Source organism: Haliaeetus leucocephalus, unplaced genomic scaffold, assembly GCF_000737465.1.
Source record: "Haliaeetus leucocephalus isolate CR32 unplaced genomic scaffold, Haliaeetus_leucocephalus-4.0 Scaffold462, whole genome shotgun sequence".
Lineage (NCBI taxonomy): Eukaryota > Metazoa > Chordata > Aves > Accipitriformes > Accipitridae > Haliaeetus > Haliaeetus leucocephalus.
The window spans coordinates 499,511-525,588 of NW_010972898.1; the positions used below are offsets into that span (position 1 = coordinate 499,511).

At 35.3% G+C, this 26,078-nt stretch overlaps 1 protein-coding gene across 1 annotated transcript in view; it reads right to left on the reverse strand.

Moving 5' to 3' along the window:
• Positions 1 to 26,078, reverse strand: part of DIAPH3 (diaphanous-related formin 3) — a 235,852-nt gene that overhangs the window by 77,425 nt on the left and 132,349 nt on the right. The window contains exons 21-23 of the mRNA XM_010575244.1: positions 21,607 to 21,736; positions 8,911 to 9,035; positions 2,272 to 2,436 (exon numbers count right to left, since the gene is read on the reverse strand). Of these exons, the coding sequence (XP_010573546.1) occupies positions 2,272 to 2,436; positions 8,911 to 9,035; positions 21,607 to 21,736 (420 nt within the window). The remainder of the gene's footprint in view (positions 1 to 2,271; positions 2,437 to 8,910; positions 9,036 to 21,606; positions 21,737 to 26,078) is intronic.

The window sequence follows — 26,078 nt, forward strand, 5'->3', positions numbered from 1 at the left end:
AGGTGCCCTGGCTGGGCATGAGAAGCTGAAAAATCCTTGACTCTAGTCTAAACACTACTGAGCAACAACTGAAAACATCAGTGTTATCAACATTCTTCACATACTGAACTCAAAACACAGCACTGTACCAGCTACTAGGAAGACAGTTAACTCTATCCCAGCTGAAACCAGGACAAGCTGTTAAAACTCTGAAGTGGCAGAGGCTTGGTAATCTTCACATGTTCCAATATGTTTGCTAAATTTTAAGTCCTTTCTTCAAAATAGATGGTCATAGGAATTTCAAACCCTTTCTTAATATCTATGAAAGAAGTATTTTTCCTTATCTACACCCTTAGACATGTCTGAAATAATAAAAAAAAAAAATCAACCAAGCAAACCCAAACAAGACTAGGAAACATGCAATCAACTTAAATAAGTGTGTTGTAATGGTAAGTGTCAGGCTGCAATGAGGACTAGATAGTAAAATAACTTAATTGAATCTTTCTACAGTTCAATAGGCATGAGTTGGATCACTGCTCCAGATTTTGTCACAAAGCTCATGCTCAGGTAACATGCCTGCAGGAGTGTAGCCAGTAAGTTAAGCTATTTAATCATAGGTAGCCAGATGTGACAGGAGTCACCTTTTCCAAGTTATCCAAATTAATAAATTCATATACAACTGGGGACCCGCCTTTTTATTCTTCCATTTCTTCATTGAGAAAGGGTTGCTTACCAGCCGAGTGTTCAGAATCCAAGACAAAAAACTATTTATGCAGAGAAAGCTTAAAAAAACCCTCCAAAAACAACCACAACCTCCATACAAAATCAACAACCTCTCCTCGCCCCCCTAACTTTACCAATTTGAATATGGTTACAAATCACCAAGACAGCAATCCCCACTAATCCTAAATAAAAGCTCTATAAAAGTATTTTGAAGTTATATAGCCATCAGCTTTCCCAAAGTTGTTTGGTTATTTTAAATGGAGGGATATACCAGTCTTGAGTATGCAATCTGAAGTGTATCATCAAGTTAATCATCCTTCTTCCAGAAGAGCTACATTGACAATGGTAAAAGAACCTGCAATATTTTGGAGAACATCTGATTATCTTGAAATTTGCCAAGAAGACTGTTTATAGTCATATATAATCAGCTCCAAATATATAAATAAACACCCTTGTAAGAAATTTCTACCTCACTTTTCAGAAAGGTCTTTTCTTAAAACTATTAAATCACATTTTGGTAAATTAAAAAACAAAACCAAAACCCAACCTATTATTAAAATTTGTAAGCATAATGAAAATGCATTTGGACTCAAAAAATACATAAAGAAAAATAAAATTAGATTTCCAAAATAGCTCAAGCTTTTACGATGAGCTAGTATGTGCAAATGTTTGTATACATAATGTAGGTGCTGCCCTGTGATACAAGGACAGAGCTAACCTTCACATCTGTGACTATTTTAGATGACTCTAAGGCAAAGCTCTGCTAACAGTGAGTCTGAATTATGGTTATAACTATGTTCTGAGCTCTATCCAAAAGGAGCTACCCCACAATAACCTGGATCAGCCTAATGTCTGTTTCTCAAATATAATTAAAAGATTTAAATTAATAAAATAATAATTCTTAGCCTCTGCCCCCAACGATCATCCTTTTTAAAGGGAAAAGAAGAAAGTAGGCATATAAAATGCATAAAACCTAAAATCCTAGAGAACCTATTGGCACAAAAATTAAAGGTCCTTAGAAACAGTCTGAGTTTGAGGAAAATATGCTATTTTTTTAAGCCAGGGTAAGGAGCTCTGAGTTTCCATAGCAGGGAACCTGCTTACAGATGCAAACCTTGACACTGATCAAGTGCTGCAGGCAAATGAAAAATTAAAGAAAATAGAATCTTGGGTCTGGATTTTGCATGGGAAGAGCGTGCATTATAAATATAGACTAATTGTTAGAAAATTTATTTTGCAGTAAATAACTAGCATCCTTTAAACAGAAAATGCAGTTGTATTTAAGAAAGGCAGAGTTTCAGGTTTTTTCTCTTCAGGTTATACATGCATGTAAGAGGCTCAGTTTTAAATTACATTCATTGTTATTAGGAATTTCCAATTCTTTCAGAAAGAAATCGTCCACAAATAATAATTCAAAAATCCATTATCCTTAGGATATCCTATCATTTCTGATATGAGTATCAGCTACTATTTGAGGAGGAAGAAAATTCTTTTTAGTTTGTTCAGTAACTGAAAGATTACAAAAAATAATTTCTAAGAAACATTAAGCATAGAATAAACAGATTGTACCATAAACATTGTCCTGAAGTTGTTTAAATCTGTTAAAAACTCCTCCACCGAAACTTTCTTCAGATCAATGGCATAATATCCCATCACATTCTGATAGAGTTTTTCCATGTTCTCATGCATCCTTGAAAGTTTCTGAAAATCTTCTTTGGCATGAATTAGAAAGCTGTACGCGGCTGTTAAGGTTGCAAGAATACTCAGTGAATCCAGTCAAACCCACAGTTCTTAGTTAACATTGACCTGTATTTCACACACATCTTTCATTTGCATCAAATAAAGTATCAAAAGAATTCCTTCCATGTCATATAGGCTTCCTAGTATTTACTGTGCATATTAGACCTATGAATAAATCAGGGTGCTTTCAGAAAATTTTCTCAACCACTTTAAATTTAAAGATTATTCCATTAGCATATGCTTTTGTATGAAGTGAAATGTATGGGACTAATCTAACTTCAGGCACTTATGTAGTTTATTTACTATCACTGTCTCCTTATTGAAGCTAAAGCCTTAGGTATATAAATGACAATTTACATGGCATTTAGGTACAGATACAAATAACTAACCTGAATACTTTAATATATCAAGAAATAGTATAGTTCCTACTAAAATTAAAGTAAAAATAGAAATATTAATTCCTGTTCCTGGTGGCTGAATCAGGTATTTAGGCTTTTTCTAAGGCTATCTGCAATGTCAATACAACTTAATTAAATTAGAGGTGAAAACAATAGAACTACATCTACAAGAGAAAGACAATTTATAAACAGCACCAAAATACTGTATAACATAAATGAAATAAAAAAAATGTGTTTATCCAAGATTTCTGACAATATAGTTTGCCAAAGAAGCTCAAAGAAGAAATATTGTGTTTAGTCATTTCCTTATGTAGGACAACTTCATAAAATGTTTACTTTAATGGCATGGTAGCTAAACAAATATTTATGTTCCATTATTTTCCTGCTCCAGGAAAGACTACAAAAGTCAAGAAATGGTAATTTTACCCTTACTCCCAATTGCCCACTACTGCAAAAGAGAATTTACTGTATTTGTATTCTTTATACGACAGATACATACACTATGGTCACTTTATTTTATGAAGCACAGGATTTTGAATCAAGTGCATTAAAAACTAGACAAATAGAATTTTTGTCCACCATGGTGTTTTAAATACATAGCAACAATTTATTGCTGGGTGACTGCTTTCACTCTTCAGGTTTTTTGCGATGCACTTGTCTTTTAGTTTTGTTTAGAAGCTGAATCCCATTTGAATTTCACTATTAAATGTCCTTCAGGTTTGTTAACGTTGCTTTTAAAATACCAAGTCAGCAGTTAATGGTTTTCTTTTTGTGATTTAGAATCCATGCCAGGAAGTCATACAATAATGCTCTCAGACAGATGCAGGAAAGGAGAAACAAAGCATTTCCACAACATTAAAATTAGTCACTGTGATAGCTATTAGCTGGGTCTGTAGGGGCAGAACAGTCTCCACTATGACAGTCTTGTAGAAAAGGACTAACTAAAGCCTAGATGTCAATGATTTTAAATCCCTCTTCCATCACCCCCAACCACTTGATTTCAGACCTTCTCTTGCTCTGACAAGGCTCCTTAGCCAGTATGAGCTTCTTTCCATGTTGCTTTTGACTTCACAAGACGCAGCCCGTGAGCGGCTTCAGACTGCCAGCGCTGACTGGCTAGCAACAGCTCAAAGAGAATTGATGTTGCTGGCCCACTTTTTCTTCCACATCAATTTGAATCTCTCCCCTTTACTTAGTTCCCAAGATGCACAAAGCCTACAGGAAACTATGCTTCAGAGCTGAGTTTCTTAAAAATTATTAAGGATGTTAAAAATCTATTGGTGGAGGAAGCGAGGAAACTTGGTGAGAGATTAGTTTGTAACAGCTGCCCAAATATTTAATAAAAGAAAGGATCGTGAGAAACAAGACATGACAAAACACAAGTTAGGACCATCAAAAGAAATGTCAGAAGTTCAAAAAAACCCCAAACAAACCAAAACAACAAACAACTGTAATAAAGGAAACCAGTAAAATTAATGCTGAGTGAAACTAGAAAAAAGCATTTCTACATCCTGTTTATTTTTGATCCTACAATTTAGGATACTTATTATTGGTGATTCCTAGATCATTAACAGAACTTAGGGAAAACTACACTATTTTTTGCAATTATGAGGCTGTTATTTCCACAGAGTGGAAGGGTAAAGAAAAATTAGATTAATTTGTTTTGTTGTCACTATGTATAAATGCCATACATCAAACATTCCAGTAACTTTCTTCAGTTTTCTAGGAGAGAAAAAACTGAGGAAAAAAAAGTTATAATTATTAAAAAAAATGTATACTTCATCTTGTAAATGAATGATACGCCAGAGTATATCCTGAAAAGCAAACATGGGGGGGTGGGGAGGTGAGAGAGATGAAATTTCTGTGATATTCTGCAAGACACAGCTAAAGTTACAGCTATGTTAATAGAGTCCACATAGGCTGCCTAGTGTATACTGTTAAAAGTGACTCCCCTTGAATATGGGATGCACAGCTTTAATTCAAAGTACAGCACTCCGGAAAGATGTTTTACTATCCAGTATGTCAATGCCAGACACAATGAATCCTGAGATTTTTATTTTCCATCTGGTGCATTATGGGATACCCTAAGCTCTTGGTATTCTACTGAGACTGTGCTTCAATTTAGGTATTTTTAATAAGCGCTCTTCCTTTTTTCTTTAAACGTGGCTTTTGTTAGCTAGCTAAACCGGAGACAACAGGGAATACTACTGAGTACAGCAATCCCAACTGTAATTATTATGAACAGGTTGATATATATGCATTATCAGCTACACAATTCATTGGCTTTGGATGAATGAAGACAGAAGTACAGCAGAGCTGCAACACAGGTGAGAGGAAAAGGAAGTCAAGAAGTTAGGTATTTGTTAAGTTTTTCTGAAGTGCCTTCACTTCACAAACTGCCTTTTTGGACTCATGGGACTACAGATCATCATTCTGCTCATTAATGGAACAGGAAAGCAATGCAGGGCTGAGACAAGTAATATCTGTGGCAAAATTTCTAACTGCTGTATATTTGGTCTTGCATATTCATGGCAGCTCTTCTCACAGTGAATTGCTTGTCTGAGGTTTATACTGATTTTAATATATTGTGGTCTAAAAATAATAATATAGTGCAGAGTATCAAGCCAAGTAAAAGCAGCTGTCACCCTAGAACAGGTAATTAATGATATTAATCTGTACCAAACACTTCCTTAAAAAGCCCCATATTCATCACTTCTGATTTTTTCACAAACTAACCTATGTATTAAGTGTCAACAATTGAAAAAGGAATATTATTCTGCATAAGAACAAAAGATTAACAGGTACATAGATGCTGCATATATTTTAGCAGAATCTTCAAGACTGCACTGAGACTGCCACTACACTAGGCAGCAACAGTCTGCATAAAAACAAGGCAAACTTTTTGAAGACTGGTGCAAAAAGACTTTGAGGTCACTTCAAACCAGCATTGTTTTCTACTAAGGCCAAAGGGTGTGAATGTTCTAGGGCTCTCTTGAGGATTTCCCACATCAAGTTCTTGGGAAAACAGTTGCAATTGTCTGAAAAATACATGTCACAGACACTTCCTTTCATATACATATAGCAAGGTTCAACAGCAAAATTCTGTATCTGAATATAATAGTTCAAGAAACACACAGAAATGTTTAGATTTTTAAATTAGTACCTTCTGAAGAGTATTTGTCAAATAATACCTTTTCCTTGACTCACTCCTACTCATCTATATGCTATAAAACTAAAACAAATTGACATGTATTTGTATCACACAGAGCTGCTGCATCCAGTGTGTATATCCCATATATTATGAGCAAAACCAGTACTAGCTGTAATACATGCCTGAAGTCCAGACCAGATATTAAAGACCTGTATAAAGGAATTATATACTTACATTAAATTCACATTGTTTGCCAAAGCCCTATCTCATTACCTGACCACACAGTCAACATCTTGACCCTCTCCCAAAAAGTAACATATAATCTTTTATCACCTAACGAGCTCAGGTCCTGTAATCTTCCACAGTCCTTGGGGTATGAGGACATCTTACAGACTGCAGTTTGTTTATGTTGCACAGAGGGAAGTTCAAACTACGAGGCCGATTAAGTAACTGACAGTTTAGAGGCAGCACTTAGTGTCCTCCTTGCAGCTGAAATGGGTTTCTTCTACCGCACTTAAATCAGGCTCTGACTTGCGTAACAGTTGTTCCTTCCTTCTCTTTTCGCAATGTCAACAAATCAACTTAAATGACAAGAGGAATAGAGAACTGATCAAAAAGAAAGGACTCTGTTTCTAGCTGACAGGCAGCAACCAACTCATTGTCTCTCAAGTACTAGTTCCATAAGCTTCTGTAAAAATTGCCATCAATGCTACGTTCAGTGGTAGGCTGAAACTTGTCAAGAGTTTCTCAGCTGCTACTTAGAAACATGAGATGCCGACAGGACTGATAAAGAGCATGTTGACTAAATTACTTAATTAATTACTTAATTAAGTTTTTAATATGCAATTTAAATACTCTCCATAAACTCACTAAATTTTTATTTTGAACGTACAAGTGTATTTTGTTCACTGTGCTTTTTTATTGAACATTCCATTCAATGGATTTAATATTCTAGATCAATATTAATTCAATATTCTTTGACTTTCCTAATTAAAGCAAACAGAAGAACTGCAATAATAACTATAATTCCTTTTTAGCTAGCATACATAAGATGACTGACAGACTAGCACAATTTAATATATAGGGGAAATATTCATAATTATAGACTTTGTCAATAAAAGAGTGCACCAACTGTGCATATATCTGACTTCCTAAAGAAACAAGAATGCTAATCAGTTCATTAGGGGCCTTTGGGTTGTGATATTTAGCGACAGGATGTAATAGCCTGCTTGTCCATGGAGCCTAATTGTACTCAGGATGAAAAATTATTTCCAACAAAGCACCATCCTTCCTTTTTCAGATTTCCTGCTGGTTTCTTTTTATGAGCTGCATGCTTTTCAAGACATCAGCATCACTCAGCTTTCCTTGTCATAGGAATAAAAGTAAAGACAGGTCCAGGCTTCATCACGCTGTGCAGGATTATCTAACCTTTACATCAAACCTTTTTTGCTTCGTAATTATTGAAGTTCCTGTTTTTCTAAAAGTGACCTTCTTTAATTAGTGTGTTCACAGACATTACTAGAAACCACATGCAACTTTACTGTTTTGAAATTACTGCCTGTCTGCTGGGAGAGGTAGTAGGTGAGACCAAACTATTCCTGTTCATAATATTTACTGTTCAAAATATTGCATTTGTATAGTCCTAGCAATATTTCTGAGAATGTTACCATGGATATGTGTTCCTCTAACTTCCTAGACAATAGTTTAATGCTTGCCTTCAGGACCCCTATCCTAGTTCTCCTATTATGCTATCGACTTCTTCAGGGAAAAAAATTATGTTTTGTACTATAGAGACACCATGCTCGTGGGCTGCAACATATCTCTCAAAACCACATAGAGCTGGGAAAACAAGCCAGCAGCAACAACAACAACAAAGAGAACAACCTCACCAAAAAAATACCCAACCTTACAAAAATTAGTAGCAACACTGAAAGGTTACAGATAAAACATTGAGTGCAGAGAAGGCCTAAAGCTAAGACGTAAACACTTTGGTTGCAGCTAGTCTAGTGAAGAGAAAACTGGCCCTAAAGCAGCAAGAACCGGTATATCCACTTGGCCTCAGGGTCCCTTGCCATCTTTTATTTAATAGTATGAGGTTAATCAAGAGGACCATCTCCTGAGTACCCCTGCCTTTGTACCTAACAAAGTAGTCTTCCAGCCAGGTAATAACCTAACCAGGCCTGCAGAGGAAATTTCAACCTGTCTCCGTCTGCTGATATTTTTGCTTCCAGATTAGTCTCAGTGCCAAGCATATATGACGATCATCTGGTAGGGAGGTTTAAGCGAAAGAATGGGGTTTTTTTTCTGCTTTAATTAAGTATCTTCATGTCACAGGCTTTCTTATGAGAGAGACAGGCAGTGAAGTTGGCTGCAGGATTTGGAATAAATAGTGAGGAAAGGAACTTTGGCAAAAACAAGACCAGAAACCAGTTTTCACATGCTATGAATCTTATTTCTGAAATAAGAGAAATTTTTTGGTTCTGTGGTTGCATGTACAAAAACATTCACAGTGGTAACACATAAACTAGAACACTAATAAACACAGAATAACAGACATGTCTCTCTGAGATAGTCTCATGTAAAAAATCATTTAACACTAAAGTGCTTAACATTCCTATTATAACTGCTTTTCACTAAGTTAAGAAATTTGTACACAGTGTAAAACCTGACAGTAAGCATTTTTCTCCTCATTCGATCCACTACAGATGAATCCTTTAATTGGACTGTTCGTGTATTTTGTTTTTGAGGGAAAAAAAGTTATATTTTTCAAAAATAAATGCTACACACTAGACAGAAGTTATGCAAAGAAATTTAGTTTAAGGTAATGAAGTTAAGTTACTTCTGGTTTTGCTTTGTTGGTTTTGTGGTTGGTTGTTTTTTGTTGTTTTTTTTTTGTTTAAAGAATACTCCAAAGGATATTGACATTTTTGCTACAAACTTATCATGCTTATCTTCAGGAACCGGAAAAGTCTGCAAATCCTTCTCGAGCTGTTGGAGTTGCCTCTCCATATGCTTCAGGCTCTTCTCCAGGTTTTCTGCTGAGACTAAAATATAGAACATTCATTCTGTTAACACCTTAAACAAGAAAGATTGTTGGTAAAATACATGATTTAATACCTTCCCCAAATCAGCGTACTATGTTTTTAATTCTGAAATAAAAGCATACCGAACAAATTACCATACAAGATGAGAGGGTCACTCTTCAACGTTCAGTTCCCCTCACTTATGCAGTTGCCTTATTCTGATTAGATGTATGCTGTTTGAACACTACATTTTGTTTTCTTTTTATGCCTAAGGTTTTGCACTGCAATTAACATTCTGTTTTAAATAACCTGAGATATACATATGCCAGTCTGTCTCTTCTGATTAACAAAAGCACAAGTTTTGAAGCTACTCCAAGTACGACAAAGCTTTCTTCAATCTCATTCTGTTAAAACAGAAAACATGAACTTTTGTATGGAAAATCATGAAGAAAATAAGACCCTCAAAACATAGAGCAAATGGGGCTATTAAACACCTACCCATGAAACCTAAGACTCAATTCCCTAGTTTGAAAGCACAATGCCTGGTAAAAAACAACAGAATTAGTCAGAGCGAAAGTGCTTGCCAAGCTGGGGGGAAGTGCAAGCACTTGAGAGGGTGCAACAGAGCAAAACAGGGACTTAGGAAAAAGAAAAAAGTAGAGATGAAACATCAGGGATTTATAGAAGGATGTAGAAAAAGTGCAAATTTTCTTATCAGAAGATGAGAAATACAACTTTCATCCATTTGAAGCAATGCATGGAAGTTGAACACTTGATCTGTAAATAGTTGATTAAAATATCAACACCATAAGAGTAACCTGAGGATAACTCCTGTTAGCATGTATTCTATCTTGGATTTGTATTATTGCAATCAGTTAAAACTTATTTCCTGATTGTTTATGAAGTAAACTTAACATTTAAATACATTCCAGAGGAACAATATATATAGTTAAGAACATACTCTGAATATTAGTCTAATGACTTGATTTTTTTTTTTCATTATATATTTCATTCATAATATACTGTACCTATAAAGGTGAAGCTACCTTAAACTTCATCTAAACCCCTGGAGAAAGTTTGTGGCCCTATGATGTTACTAGGATCTGTAGTGGATCCATGATTTTACCCACTGAGTAGAGTTATGTGATGGGAAATATAAGATACACATAGAGAACACATCTTTCTCTCATAAAAACCTGACAGAGTCCCCGAATTATTAGAGTAAAATGTTGCATAGCAACTACAATCCCATTCATAGCAGAATGGTTAACACAACTACAAAACGACCAATGGCAACCTGTTAAAATGCTAATGTAACCTAACAAAAAAACCAACCCAACAAAACCAAACAACATAGACAACTTAGTTGTAGACAATCAACTTTTCTAAAAAGAATAAGGGAATATAAATATAACCTCATATTATAATTTATAATCACAATTTTTAAAAACCCCTGTTTATGCAAAAACACTGTTCTCCAATTGTATGTTAGACTTGGCAGATTTTCTCTCAGCAATTGGTAAGCTGAAATCATCATCAGGTAGGTCAGTTGGCTTCAGTAGTTAAGAAACTGCCTTGTTTGGGAAGCAGAGCTAAAATTAGAAGCTGACAATGTTGACTACAGATGCGTTTCAGTCTTCGGAGGTTCCAGAAACAAACGGGATTTTGTTAGAAAGTCATACTTCTGCTGTCATAAGAAGCCTTTGAGGGTAGGCACACACAATTTTAAGACAGTGATTTCCTTAGAAAGCTGCTAAGAAACACAGAATATAATACCTTGTGCTTAAGACTCTTCACAATACAGTTTATCTTGCATAAAAATAGTTCACAGAATAAAATTAAAGTCACTACTTACAAAATGTCAGAATTATGAGACTCAGCAAGTACACAGGTTTAAAAACAAAACAAAAAAAACCCAACTCACCAAAAAAATCTCTACATCAGTTGCAGGTAGCAGCTGAGTAACAGCTACATTCTTTTACCCAGATTAAAAAAAAAAACAAACCAACCCATAACTCAAGTGACTAGAGCTGATTAACAGGTTGTGCACAAGAGATTTTCAATTTCTTGCTTTCAGCAAAGCCAATTTTTTATTTATATTACTTCAGTTCCTTTGACATTGAACAGTTACATATTTGATCAAGAATCTTTACATCACTATCTTGTTCTGACTTTTTTTTTCCTTTGTCATGGTCTTAAGTTGTTCCTGAATATAAAAATTCAGCATTCCTTTGATTTCAGCAGTGCACAACTATTAGACATATTTTGCTTTAAGACTGTATTTCTGGTGACATCCTCAAGCAGAGGGTAGCTCGTAATATGCTGGTATTAGTTTGGTACTATTGTCTTTGCAACTTCCAATTTAGTGAAAACAGATGAAAAAATCAAATCCGGAAATATAAGCAGCTCTTCAACAAAAAACTGACATGAAATACCTGCCAACCCTTCCTCGTGCCCCTCTGAAAGACATGGTATAAAATCTGAAGGGCCACAGAAGAATGGCAGAAGAGAAATAAAAAAACCAAACCCTAACTTTGACCCCTAATCCTGGGAGGATTCAGACATAAACCCAAGCCAAACTGAAGTAAACAACTCATTTGATAGTTTAGAAACAAAGTCAAAGACTGGGGTTTTGAATGTTAGCCCACAAAACCAGGTTGTTCGTTGAATACAGTGTATGTATGCCTGAACACTCTCATGCCCTTTTCAAAAAGGCTCCTAATATTTTTATAGGCAATAATTAGATTTCCTCACCTTCTGCCTTTCATGGTTAAAACAACTTTGTTCTTAAAGTTTCCTCTCTTGACTCAGGTTTTCTAGTACCATGATTATTCCAGAAGCCTCTTCACCTGTATCTGTTTAAAACCTTTCTGCACAGTATTTCAGGTGATGACTCACCAGCCCTTTTAATGTTTGCCTTACTATTTCTACAGTTCTACTGGAAATACCTTATCCGATTATCTTATGATAAAATATCCTTTTTTCTTGACCAAAGCTCTTATTACCGTATCAAGATGCACTATCTTGTACTTCATACTATCGATTTTCATTTCTTTTACTCTGCTTCCTCAGGATCATTCAGTGATGACAACCCAATCTCTCTCTCCGCTGGCAAAACTGTCTAACCCTTTGTGAGTTATGCTCGTTGGTTCAATACCACAATTTTTTTTTTCCATATTCCTTTTAGACAGTACTTTTAGATAGTTTCTTCTGTTTTTCTAATGAATATTCTCCCATTTTACATAATGTCAAATGCTTTCCTGAATGTGACGGCCTGACAAATTATAGTCAATGTCTCAAACATTCGTTAAAGAACTTTGGTGGAGAAGATGGCCTCTGTAAAAGCGCTGGAATTGTGTGAAAAGGACAATGTGGCCAGAGGAGAGAGCCCCACGGAGAGTGGGATCATGCTTCTCCAAAGCCACAATTCCTTATCTTAAGTGACCAGGAGAAGGAGCACAGCATATGCGCCTGGAGGAGGAGGCCCCACGGAAGATGGGACTGTGCTTCTATCTCTAAGCAGTCATGCCAGCAGGGAAAGAGAGGCAACTCCCCAATGAAGCCCCCAGCTCACCGACTGATTCCAGACAACCCCAGGAACGTGAATTGTGCATGTCAAGACCACCGACTATAAAAGAAGGGAGAACGAGTTCCCAGTGCATGCCCTGAGGAACTAGATCTCTAGGCTGGCTGGACCAAAGCTGGACCCAGCACTGGTGAAACCCTTTTCTTCTCTCTTTCTTTCTTTCTCTCTCTCTTTTCTTCTCTCTTTCTTTCTTTCTCTCTCTCTTTTCTTCTCTCTTTTTCACAGTCCCTACACCTCATCCTTTTAAACATAAACCATTGACCAAGTCTGGAACTAGGAGTGGATCCAGCCGCCCTGCGCTCCTCTTTGAGAAGGAGTCCAGAAAGCAAGGGGGTCTGCTCTGAACCTCATGACTCTACAGGAGGACTCTCCTGCTGATACAGTTTCATGTTCCTTTTTTCCGCTTCTTTTTTTACACCTCCCTTCTCTTTTCAAGCAACGGCTTAATGACATGATGCAAGGTTCATATTGATAAGTTCACTTGTAGTTGGGCAAGGTTAGCTAGGTTGAATAAATGTTGATTGTTGAACTCCTCTGGTGTCGTTTCACCTTAATTCCGACAAAGGACATCCACGAGCCTCAGTCGCTCCAAGCTTGGGAGGCAACACTGAAGTCAACGTAGATTTCATGGGGGAGAGGGGGGTTGAAATTAATAGTCAAAGCTAGCATATTAGTCTACTACCAATAAATTAATCTTCATTTTATGCTACTCTCATTAACTTCCATGTTTGATTATTCTTTCCTCTATAAACTTTCATATCAGTAAGGTCAGATAAAGAGAGGTGTAATTGCCCAAATCATTCTCTTCTCCTCAGCGTCTTAAATATTCTGTAGTCACACAACATGACTATAGCCACAGCAAAACTTGGTAAAAAATGTGCTTACTAAACTTTTAGTTCCATATCTCAGTTATCTCAGAATGCAGAAATGGAAACCGGTATTTACAATATGAGAATACAGTACTCTGATTTTTTTTCTTTCAACAAATATCTATGGCAACATTTTGCTACCCTCTCCCCCATTCCCAGATCATTATTCTTGCTTAAAATTAAACCAATATTTCATCTAGTTTTGAGACTATACCTGTTTTATCTCAAATCCTAGAAATAATTCTCCAAAGCAAAGCAATACTACTTGTGTGCTTTCTCATCTATATTGCTGTAAACCTTCTGCTACTTTTTGCAACAGGTATTTCAGCTGATATTTCAGAAATCTTACGTGCTGCCCACCCTGTATGACAATTTTCTTGGATGGATGCAATCTCCATATCAAGAGAATCTTCCTCTTGCCTACAGACATTTTGCTTCCCTTGTGTTATTCTGGCCCCTACATTCTGAGGGGAGAGAGTCACAGTGACAAGCTGATCTCTAGCCTGATGCAGAAAACTATACCATATTATTTAAAAAAAAAAATCTGAAAATATACTGTTACTTTTGCCATTTGAACTTCAAACTGGACTGATGGACAGAGTTTACTGAATAATTCCGTAAAATTGCCAACGTATTATTGATGCAGCATTTAAAAGTAAAGTTAAATTACAAAAATTTCCCCACCCTATTGTCAGATAGGTTTAGAGCACTAACAAAGAAATATTCCAGAGGCAATGTATTAGAAGGTTTCTGTAAACACCAGCAAAGACCTGAAATATCCATTAACAAGGGAATAAGAACTAGTTGGATATACTCACTCAGTGTCACAGACAACTGAAGAACAATACTTATGCTTTACTTCTCTCAAGATGAAGTTTCCTCTTGTCTCCTGCAGCCATTTTCTGGCTTTCTTGCCTTTCCCCCTGCCCCCCCTTCTTTGTGTGTGTGTAACAGGCATATACAATACTTAAATACTCTTGAAATCCTTTTTTTCCCCAAAGTTCTGACAATGCCATTGCCTCTTGAGCCCTCAGGCTTTCCCTTCTGTAGCCAAAGCAGACTCCAGTTGCACACATGAAAGAAGCAGCTCTCTAAGCAGGATTTAATTAATTTTCTCCTATTTTGAATTCAAATATGAGCACACTAATGTAGCGTAATTGGTAAACAATACACAAGCATTTTTGTACCCAGTTCCCTACTAATAACAGTACTATCATCAGTAGGAATAGGCCTCAGACCTTATACTAACTGTGCCCTATACTACCTACACAAGAGCCCTGGCCTACTAGACTCTATAAACTTCTTTTGAGAACCTCCTGGGTGAAATGCAGCCTGACACCACGTCTCTTTTTACAGTGTACAGGTTAAGCTCAGAACTTGAAAATATGGGCAAAAGCTGAAAACAGAAACCCCCAAATGACAAACAACTCACTGATGGTCAATTATTCATCACTGGACTGCTATTGAAAGAAAGAAGCAGCTGCTAAGGCAAGGGCTAAAAATGGCCAAGCTACGGGATACGGCAGCTGCCCCAGCACGGAAAAGTAATATCCCTCGGTGTTGCACAGTACACAGTGATACAGTGCAGTGGTGGACTAAGAGCTCCCAAGAGACAGAATCGTCTTATAAAAGAAGAAATCAAATTTTCAGGAGGGAAGAGAAAGACAACCCTCGCATCAGTTGCGGCTTCCCTCACCCTCAGCTCTTAAGCCTCATCACCTCGACCCTTGGGGACCCAGACCATGAAGTACTGTGCTGAGTGCAGTGTATTGTATATTCACAGCTAATTTAGGATAAGATTGTTAATAACTAGTGATTAATAATGATTAAGAATGAACCATTAGCATGAAATGTTAATGAACATCAGTCTAGTAAAGTTTAAAATAAAAGTTTAAAACCAGCCAGACTTATCAGTCTTCTAAACAATGCCGTCACTGCAAACTCTGACTCCCTGAGACAGATATATAGATAGCAAGATACACATATATATGCACTTGCAACACTTCCCTACTAATTAAAATTAAGCTTTCTCACCTTCAAGGCTCTATACATCTGCACAATGTATTCAGCTTTTCTATTCCATTGCCCTTTCTGCCATTTTAAGGTTCTTCTTGCAACTGATTTCTGCATAACCCACTTCATATTTTTTTTCTTTGTCTTTTAGCAGATATCTACATTTTTTCCCTTATAGAGTATCAATATTATTTTATTTGTCTTAATCTCACTATCACTTAAAATGCTATACAGAAGTGAAATCTCTCAGTAACATCCATATTTATACCCAGCTGAATAAAAATTAAATTAAAAGTACTGAACAGCTTTATCTGAATGCTGGTCTGTCTACAGATCAAACTGTCTACATGTTTAAATAACTGGGGGCTCAAGGACTGCACCAGGGAATAGCCATGATACTTAACTGTTGGATCACTGTAAGATGATAGAGAGCGAGCTAAGTTCATGGACTACTGACATATTTCAATATCTTATTAGAAATTGAAGCACTGTTTTGGTATAAACGTGCAAATATTCTAACTCTTGCTTAATATTTGATTTGCTAATTCATACTTGTAAAAGATGCATATATTTCTATGCCCTAAAGAAACAGAATATTTCACTTACATTTACTAGTTCATTGCATAATTATATCTTAAATTTACTTGCCAGATAACAGTACTGTGCACAACTTAAAGCCACAAACATTAAAAGAAATTAGACTATTTGCAATAAATACATAACAGTATTGCAAATTCCATAATATTGCATGTTCCATCAGCTTTTAAAACTAAAATTTTTACATTGTGAAATGCACTCACATACACACACACACACAAAAAAAAAAAAAAAAAAAAAAAAAAAACACAAGAAGGTGTAATTACTTATTTTCAGTAAGTTCAATTTATTTTAAAATGGCTCAGACGGGAATATGGCAAGTCTGTAGTATGCTGATGTAGGACTTGTGTCCCAATAGAGCAGGCGTTGTTGATCCATTACGGGTATAAACAGGGGTGCAAAAAAACATCAAAAAATACAAAATTGAAGAAATATTTAAAGGTGTACTTAAACCATACCACCATGAATTTCTCTTTGCAAATATTTAATGCCCCTGGTATGGTATCTTAAATGCTGGAGTAGCAAAATTTTTATGTCTTAAATTGTACATTTCTGGTAAATAGATAAATAGCTTTAGCCTAAGATTTTAGAGATTAAAAAACATGCTCTCTTCAAATTTTTTCAAAAAACAGTAGCCACAAAATAACATGCTTTTTCAGTCTTGTATAGGAATCTCTTTCACACAGTTTGGTACTGGTTGAGTATAATACATTTTGGAGTAACTCATGAAGTTTGTAATGTTTTCTGAAAGCACAAAAAAACCCCACCCAAACTAACACAACAATCCTGACTACGTGAAAACACACACCGTGAATTTGCAACCTAAGACAAAACAGAAGCCCAAGCAATGCATAGCAGAAAGTATCTTATGTAATAGTACTGAGAAATTTGCCATAGACTCTTAAAAATTCTGTAATAGGAAAAAACCACCTTTCCTTATGACATTCTCCTGGTTTCAGCTGGGATAGAGTTAATTGTCTTCCTAGTAGCTGGTATAGTGTTATGTTTTTGAGTTGGTATGAAAAGATTGTTGATAACACAGTGACGTTTCAGTGGTTGCTAAGTAGTGTTTAGTCTAAAGTCAAGGATTTTTCAGCTTCTGATGCCCAGCCAGTGAGAAAGCTGGAGGGGCACAAGAAGTTGGGAGGGGACACAGCCAGGGCAGCTGACCCAAACTGGCCAAAGGGGTATTCCAGACCATGTGATGTCATGCCCAGTATATAAACTGGGGGGAGTGGGCCTGGGGGGGGTCGCTGCTCAGGAACTAAGCGGGCATCGGTCGGCAAGTGGTGAGCAATTGCATTGTGCATCACTTGTTTTGTGTATTCCAATTCCTTTATTATTATTATTATTGCCATTTTATTATTGTTGTTATTATCATTATTAGTTTCTTCCTTTCTGTTCTATTAAACTGTTCTTATCTCAGCCCACAAGTATTACCTCCCCTCCCCATTCTCTCCCCCATCCCACTGGGTGGCAGGAAGCGAGTGAGCGGCTGCGTGGTGCTTAGTTACCAGCTGGGGTTAAGCCACGACAGACATATAGATTGCTTATGACATATATTAATATTGTTCTCTCATGCTGTCCTAATATTTTTAAATGTTGTAGGTGGGGGTGTTCTGTTTTTTAATGAATATAGATCAAACTTCATATTTACAATTTCATTCCTAGCTTTAAAAAAAAGTGAAATTAATTATCTATGAAAAAAACTGAATTAAGTTTCAAAAATGAGAAAATGGGTAAGTTACTTGCAAAGCAACAATGAGTTAATGACTTTTAGAGGAAGGAAAAGCTGCAGTTTTATATTGTTATTACAATATGAAAGGAAGACTCTATACACTGTTACCTGTAAGGTCTGTGTAAATTGGAGTCAATCAAATAAAACAGCAGCCTGGATAAATGCAATATAAATCTTTAGAATACCATAAAATAAGAAATTAGTAAAGTGTACTAAATTACCAAAATATTTCTTGTCTGGAATACTAATAGAAAAGCAGGAAAGTCATTATGTTTAAAAGAAGAGACAGCTTTAATTATATGAATCTTCAGGAACTGTCATATCAGTAAGCTCATTAGCAGCAATGAAAGTTCCTCCTGCTGATCTAAGAGTACTTAAAAACCAGGATTTGTTATACTTCAAAGCAAAAAGGTATCTTTAATTCATGCACTGTAACAGTGAATTAAGCCTAATTCTAGTATTACAAAAGTAAAAACTAAAACTTTAGCACATAATAGAAAAAAAAACCACCACAAATTAAATTAAATACCCTGAAGTAAACTACAATTGCATAGGTCATGTGTCCCTTGCTACTTGCCTGTCAAAGTTATATTTTAAAAAATTAAAATTTATTCTTGTAATGCAATTCACATATTGTGAATGTTTTATCACTTATAAAATACATGTTAGCTTCACAACTAACAGACCTTGTCACTGCTCTTAAACTCTTGCAAGCTATGTTAACAGCTTACTGTATGATAATTACTGGACAATATTAATTAAGTGAAACGACCAAGAATGTCTCTTCTAAAAAGCATAAAAATAAAATGAGTTGCTAAACATTGTAATGTTCTAATGTTCACCATTTTGAATAAGAAATAACTTGAGAGAGAAGTTTTAAGAACAAGAAGTACAAAATAAAAAAAGATCCAACGTATGCTACAAATGGGCTGGCTGATACAAGAACAGTCATGTCAAGGAAGATTCTGTAAAAGCATCTTTTAAGTAACTTGTTTTAAGGAACTTGTAGAAGGCTCAACCACTGCTTGGTAATCAAACCAAAGCCAATAAATGCACAGTATAGTTCCATTTTTATACCGTGTGTTCAGCTTAAAGTTTTCTGTTAATATTGTTCAAATGGCATTTATACATCTTTCTGCCACATTAATTTTGAGTTATAATTTAAAGGACACTTGCAAATAATATCTTTATGCCACATATAAAATGGGAAATTATTGTATTTGAAGAAATGGATATGCAGACAGGAAATAAAAACAGCTCAATAAAATAGCTTGCAACAAAGGTATGGGAGAAAAGAATATTCTTATCAAACTTAATTGAGTTAGTCTTGGGAATTACTTCAGAGCACAAAGGAATAGCATTCCACCACCTCTACAAGGCCCTAAGCTTTGCTAGGACAAAAGGTAGCGAAAAGGATTTAGAAAGAAATACTGGAAGAAAATACAAACTATATGGTACACAGAAAATTTGAACATTATATTAGTATGATACAAAACCAGAAAAGATGATCTATCTCCTTACCCAACAACTTTGACCAACAAAGCAGCATATATGTAAACAAAACCTTCCTATCAGATAACAGGAAAACCCCAGGCTGACTTCCTTCCTTTTGTACTATCAGCAGCCTGTAACCTTTAGATGTAACCTTTGGATCCAGTGGTTTTCCAAATTTACTGGAAGTCTGAACTGCCTCCAATAAATACAACCCAGAACAGATTATTCTTGTTGTACAGTATCTTGGAATGGAGAAGATGCTCTAAGCCCTCAATACCCAAATTCTGTTCTAACACAACTAGTATTTCTTCTGGAATAAGCATATTTGACTAGATGATCATCAAGATAAAAGATTTTTGATGACTTCCCCCTCTGTCACTCTCTCTCCTTAGCAGCCATAAAGATGCCTTGTAATATCTGCTGTGTTTTCCCAGCTCACTGTAGAAGCCTCAATGCAAATCATTCTTGGTCAATTTAGTCTTCATCAGCATATCAGTAAGTTACATCAGACCAGCTGAGTCCATTATGTCAGATATGGCTGATCACAACCACAGATTCACAGATTTTTTTGAACTGACCTTTTGGTAAGCTCAAGCAAAAATCGCCACCTCATTAAAAATTTACTGTGCAAAAGTTTGTGCATATTAAATCAACTTTCTTTGTAAAAATATACTTCTGCAAAAGTACTAAAAACTTAAAAAAAAAAAAAATTAACTGCAGTCTTTGGTATCTGATGGATTTTCCAAAATGCCAGTGCAGGAGCCATCTTTCAAAACAAAATGAAATTTTGCAGGTAGGGAAACAAGTATAAACAAACACACTGATAGGCTAATCTGTTAAAGACATCCTAAGCCTTTGTCTTTTTCATACAGGAAAACTGAAATGCAAAATACACCTCAGAATACACTGAAGCAAATTCAGTATATAAACTTGAAAATAGGGTCATTGATTTCCATCCTACATCATACTGAGTGAGATCAAAGATTCATCTAGTCAATAGCAGACACCTAAAAAAGAACAGAAAGCCTGGACTAACTGATAATTTTACTGGCTACTCTTTCAATGGTCAGTGTTTTATATCTCAGAAGCTTTCCAGAAGACAATCAGCAGCTTCATATAAGATGACTGCCTACACTGAAAATAATGGCTTCTAATAAGGAACATTCTTCTGTCTGATACACAAAATTCAACCACAGTACAGCCAATAACATACTAGCAATCAAAAATCAGTGGCCAGTTAACACTGAAGGTAATGCATAAAATACTAAATTTATATACATCAGAAACTCTTTCTATTACCAGTACAAAGAGTTAGATGAAGGGCTTGAAGTATTTGACAGCTATTTAAAAATACTTGAACTTCTAAGTGGTTATAATGCACCAACTAAAATTGGAAACGTTAAGAACCACGACAACAGAAAGCGAATTCTATGGGAGTGACCACTATCTCAAGTTCTCTATCAGGAGCAGGTTTTGCAAAGCTGTAGTTTGTGGCAGGGAGAATGACTGAGGCATAAGAGTGACACTGTACAAAGCAATACATATAAACAGTGATATTCTCCAAACTGACATAAACTAAAAAATTTTTAACTGAGACAGCCCACCCAATCTTCTTTTCCTGCAGGAGTAGGACAGTGCTGAGGTGGCATCAATTTCTAACATCATGCTTACTCAGTTTAAATTACTTAAGCTGTGATAAAATATAGAGAAGGTACTCTTAATTAAGAAATTAACTGCAAAAAACCCACTGCTGCTTATAATGAGATTTACCATATTCTATACTGCATGATGAAGCAGTAAAAAGAGGATTTTATTTTTCCACACTTCCAATGCTACTGTTTCATGAAAAACATACACACAAGGAAAAAAAAACCCTGTTCTGATTCATGTTTAGAAAAAAAAACCAACATAAAATTAAGTGATGGTATGACAGCCTTTCTGCATTTCTGAATTAAAAGACACTAAGTGATTGTACTACACTTACCATATAAAAGATTGAGAGTTGGACATAGTTTAAGATCTGTTACTAGAAAAGAACTTTTAAAAGAAATCTATTTTGTACAATGATTCTAGAAGACGTGTTAGAAGAAATATAATGGGAAATCCTGTAGTAAATATTAGAGGACTGAACAATAAATATCTTCAAGACCACTCGCAGCAGCTCAAATTACCAATTTATGATATAGACCACTAATGTCTATTTTTAAAATAATGTTAGCAAAAAAATAAGCATCATCTCACATAAAAGACACTGCAATGCACTCAGAATCAAAACTTTTAGTTAGTTATACAAACCTTTGCTAGCTTTATCTAAATGCTGAAAATCCTCAACAAAATTCAGGACATCCTGATAGCTTTCCTCACATACTTCTACAAGAAAATGGAGCAATGTTGTTTTTTGATCTGCCGACTTCGTGTCCTTCAGCTAGAGAGAAAAAAATAAATGTTAAAACACTGAGAATGATTACTTATGACTATTTTGATAATTAATATATATTAATTGTGAAACCAAGAAAGGTAAGAACAAACTGTTGAACTGGTAGAGCTCTTTTAAAGAAAACCCTAAGTAACAGGCTTTTCCATTTTCCCCCTTGCTAAAAATCACTAGAAAGATCACATTAAATATTTCTTAATTCTATGCAATATTTGAGTTCTGTACTCAAAACCAGTGCACATTTCTCTTTTTAAATGTTATTATTTAAGCAATACAGGAATATTTGCAAAACTATGAACAGACTCATGAAAGTGTAAAAAAAAAATAAATCGGAGCTAAATCAGAAAAATCTAACAATACATGATGCACATATCCACTCTATGACGTGATTTCCTTATGTGTGAAGCTAACTCTAGCCCAACAATATTTATGCAGTGGAAGCTGCAACCTCAACCTGCACGAGTTCTTGTTATCAATTCTCAATAGGGCAAACGAGTTCATAGGCTTCATTGTTTAAAAACTTCCGACTTCAAAAATTCTTAAGCACAGTTTTCTTTCTGAACCCTTTATACATATAAAATTATTTCAAGCCCAGCCATTTTAAAACTTGCAGCTACTTGTGTAAAAATACTAACAATTGACAATTGACAAACATTCATTTATACATTTCTATTGTAGTCTCCCATGTGAGCTAGTCTTTCAAACCGTTGGAGAGATTTTTACAAATAGAAAATGACATCTCACATGAAAGTGTTTCTTCACTACTTAAAAACTATTCCTGCATAAAACAATTTAACAGAAAAAGTATACATGTACATAGGCACATGCAAAGTATGTACACAAACTAAAGGGCTGCCACAATTGCACAGAGACCTGTACATCTAAATATCGGGGGGAAAAGTCTTTAGTGCCGTATTACAACTAGCACTAAACAAGTAGAAAACTCATGGTAGCTTGTTTAAACTTCAGGACTGTTCTTTAGTTTGGTTAGCATGAAAAATACAAGTGGTCAGCAATGCTCAGCGGTATAAGAGTAACTAGCGCAACAAGGCAGAAAGGAAAAATTACCTTTCTTTCCAAAGAGGGTTCAAAACCAGACACAGAGCTATATGGGGATTACTTCTGAATAAGGAACTGAGAGCAAGATCAATCCCAATTTAAATATACATACAGATTTATTATTTTTTCAAAAATATATTACCACAGTTTTCCCATGGTTGCAAATTTCTTATAAAGAGATTTTTTCACACTTCTCATGCTTCCCAATATCCTCAGAGATCACTTGAGGGGCATTTTATTGATCTGATTTAAAAACCAAATTAGAGCATACTGTTTGCTGTTTCCATACTGTATGTAAATTGAGAATTTTGGATGGTGGTTATCACTGAGGTTGCTATTTTATATTTCACTGTAAAAAGTCAGTGATTATTTTCAAAGATCAAAATGCTACTATCTTAATAAATATGATGAGATATACTCTTCCAGAATGTATTTTTTTTCCTTCAGATGAGTGGATTAATAATAATGTGAGACATAATTTTTTAAATAAACAGAAAATGGAACACACAGATATATATATATATGTATATCAAAAGTAAAAAATATATGATAGGGTCATTACTGTATGCAGTGTTATAAAATAAGTTACTTCTACCGTGCTGGGAATCTCAGTGAGAAACGTCTCAATAATTGAAACATCACACAAAATTTCTACAATGTGACACTGCTTAAAATACAGGTAGTTAACAAAAGTTAGTTTTAAAAATAAACTGGTGTTATAAACATGCATATAATTTTAATATATCAGTATTTAATAAACAATTGAGTATTAGCATAGCAATATCATATCTCTCTTCTGAGAATATGTACACATGGTCTTTGCTGCAGAAGATCTATTACAGTTCAAGCCTACACAATGCAGGGACAAGGCAAGATATGGAATTGTCTTCTGCAAAGTGGATAGTCCCTATGCATAGTCAGGAACCAATGAAGAAGAGCAGATAAATTGTATATTCCTCAGACATTACAAAAACATCTTTGAAAGACAGAAGCCACTATAAATTTCTTAAGTTCTCAGAACCCCTACTGAAAACTGATGCAGACAACAAAGCAGTCTGCAATTTGCAGCTTTCTAGTTTGGGGTCTTGAAGGAATATTCGTTTGGGTGGAGTTTTTTCCTATTTTAATACTAATATTTTTAATAGTTGAACCAATTTATTATTCTCAGAACAGAGGAGATTAAGCATTAACCAAGACACTACACATAGTTAAGAAAATCCCAAAATTTACACATACATAGTTTTACCTCTGTGTTTCCAGACAAAGTGATCTGTCTGTGTAAGACACAATTTCATAACCAGTGAAGTCTTGGCACTCACGGACTTCCTAAATGAGGCCACAATTGGACGAGGTAAATTAGGAATTGCTGACTAGTACCCTGATACACATAGGATAGTAAATGCAAATTCCCAGTGATTCTCTCTGAAAAATCTGTCAACCTTCAAAAGAACAAGTAGTTGCCTGTAGGTTGCACTTGTCTGGGGATATCTAGTGTCAGAGATCTGAAATTTTACAGATAATCTCTAAGGTGGCCATAGTTGCTGTGCCCCCCAGCAAAATCTGCAATAGTTGGTATTTCTTTCCTAATCATAGAATGGTTTGGGTTGGAAGGGACCTTTGAAGATCATCTAGTCCAACCCCCTTGCCATAGGCAGGGACATCAATACACTCATATTCAACAACCATTAAGGCTGCATTATCTTCCCCCTAGAAAAGTTTTTAAGCACTGTGGTGTGGTATTTACAAACTAGCATGAAGTGATGCCAAATCAAATATATATGAAATCTCTGTCATTGGAACTTCATTTTTTTACTTGTACATTTCATATGTAAATGAAACATATTGAGTACTATGATATATATTTATACATAAATTAATAAAGTCCTGAAAGGAGTAAACCAGTATCACCATTTCTAATCATATAACATGATACAGTGTCAAAATTACACTGTACTAAGCATTTTGATAACAGGAAGCAAATTACCTTTTTTGGTCCTTATAGCTTTGTAGCTACTTCACCTACAGACCATCAGTAGTGATCAGCATTTCTCTTGAGCAGAAGGTTGGACTAGATGCCTACTGACATCCCTTCCCACCTGAATTATTCCATGATTCTTAGAAACATGCACACACTTCCCAACTAGTTAACTACATACCCTATTCAAAGTATTACTTACTTTAGCTCTTAATTTGGCCTCACGGAGACTCTTTGAGAATTATTAGTATACCCGGATTTCAAAAGCTTTCCGCAATCATCTTCATGATCAAGTTCTTAACTATCCTTCCAGTTAGGAAGCTTTCGTAACTTTTAAGCAAACTTCTTTTGTTACCAGCAAAGCCAATTATTCCATCTCCTACCTTAGCTACATAGAAAACAAATGCTCCGATGCCTTCTTTATCATAAGTTAATAACAAAAGAACACTTATGTCCTCCTCATGTTCCTCTTTGCTAAACTAAATACACCCAAATGCTTTTTTTTCAGTTTGGAAGTGTTACATGTTACTGTTATCTGGATTCTCACCAGTCAGTCTACATATTTTCTGCAGTAATTCAGACAAAACTTCACTTAAAACCTTATCAGCACCAAGGAAACAGTAGATAATTACCATCTTTATAATACATAGAAGGTCCACTAAAAGAAATATTTTTTTTATCTCCAACAGAATGTTGTAACATCCTGTAAAGCTAAATAACCTGTAAACATGCAAATCTAAGCTAGTATGAGATCCTAGATTATCAAACACATTTAATGCCAGAGCACTGTAGAGCTAGCCAGGACTTAAAGACCATTTTCTGGAATTCTGCCTAGCCATTCACTCCTTACTTTCATTATCTGCACACATCAGTTCCCTTTCCTATGTGTAGTACTTCATGGTAGTCTTCAAAATTTTCATCTTCTAGATCTTAAATTTTGAATAATGATTGATTTTTGATCCTCCTCTGCAAAGTACCTGTAACAATTACCTTCATATTGTTTTCATAAGTATACTTCTTTTTTGTTGCCTTGTGCATTAAAAATACAGAGAATATAACCAGACAGATTCTTGTAAAATCATACCTAAGAAGTAAATGCACCCAACTAGAGAGAGAACCTTTAGCATGTTCCTTCTGAACATGTTTCTCAACAAATTGTACTTTTAACTCAATAATTTCATCTATGCTGTATTTCTCTAGGTGGCTGATGCATGCTTAAATGTTTACTTTAGACTAGGGAAGAGATATAACTTACTCTCTATGAATATTTAAGTTATAGGTAGTGCATTCAACACACGA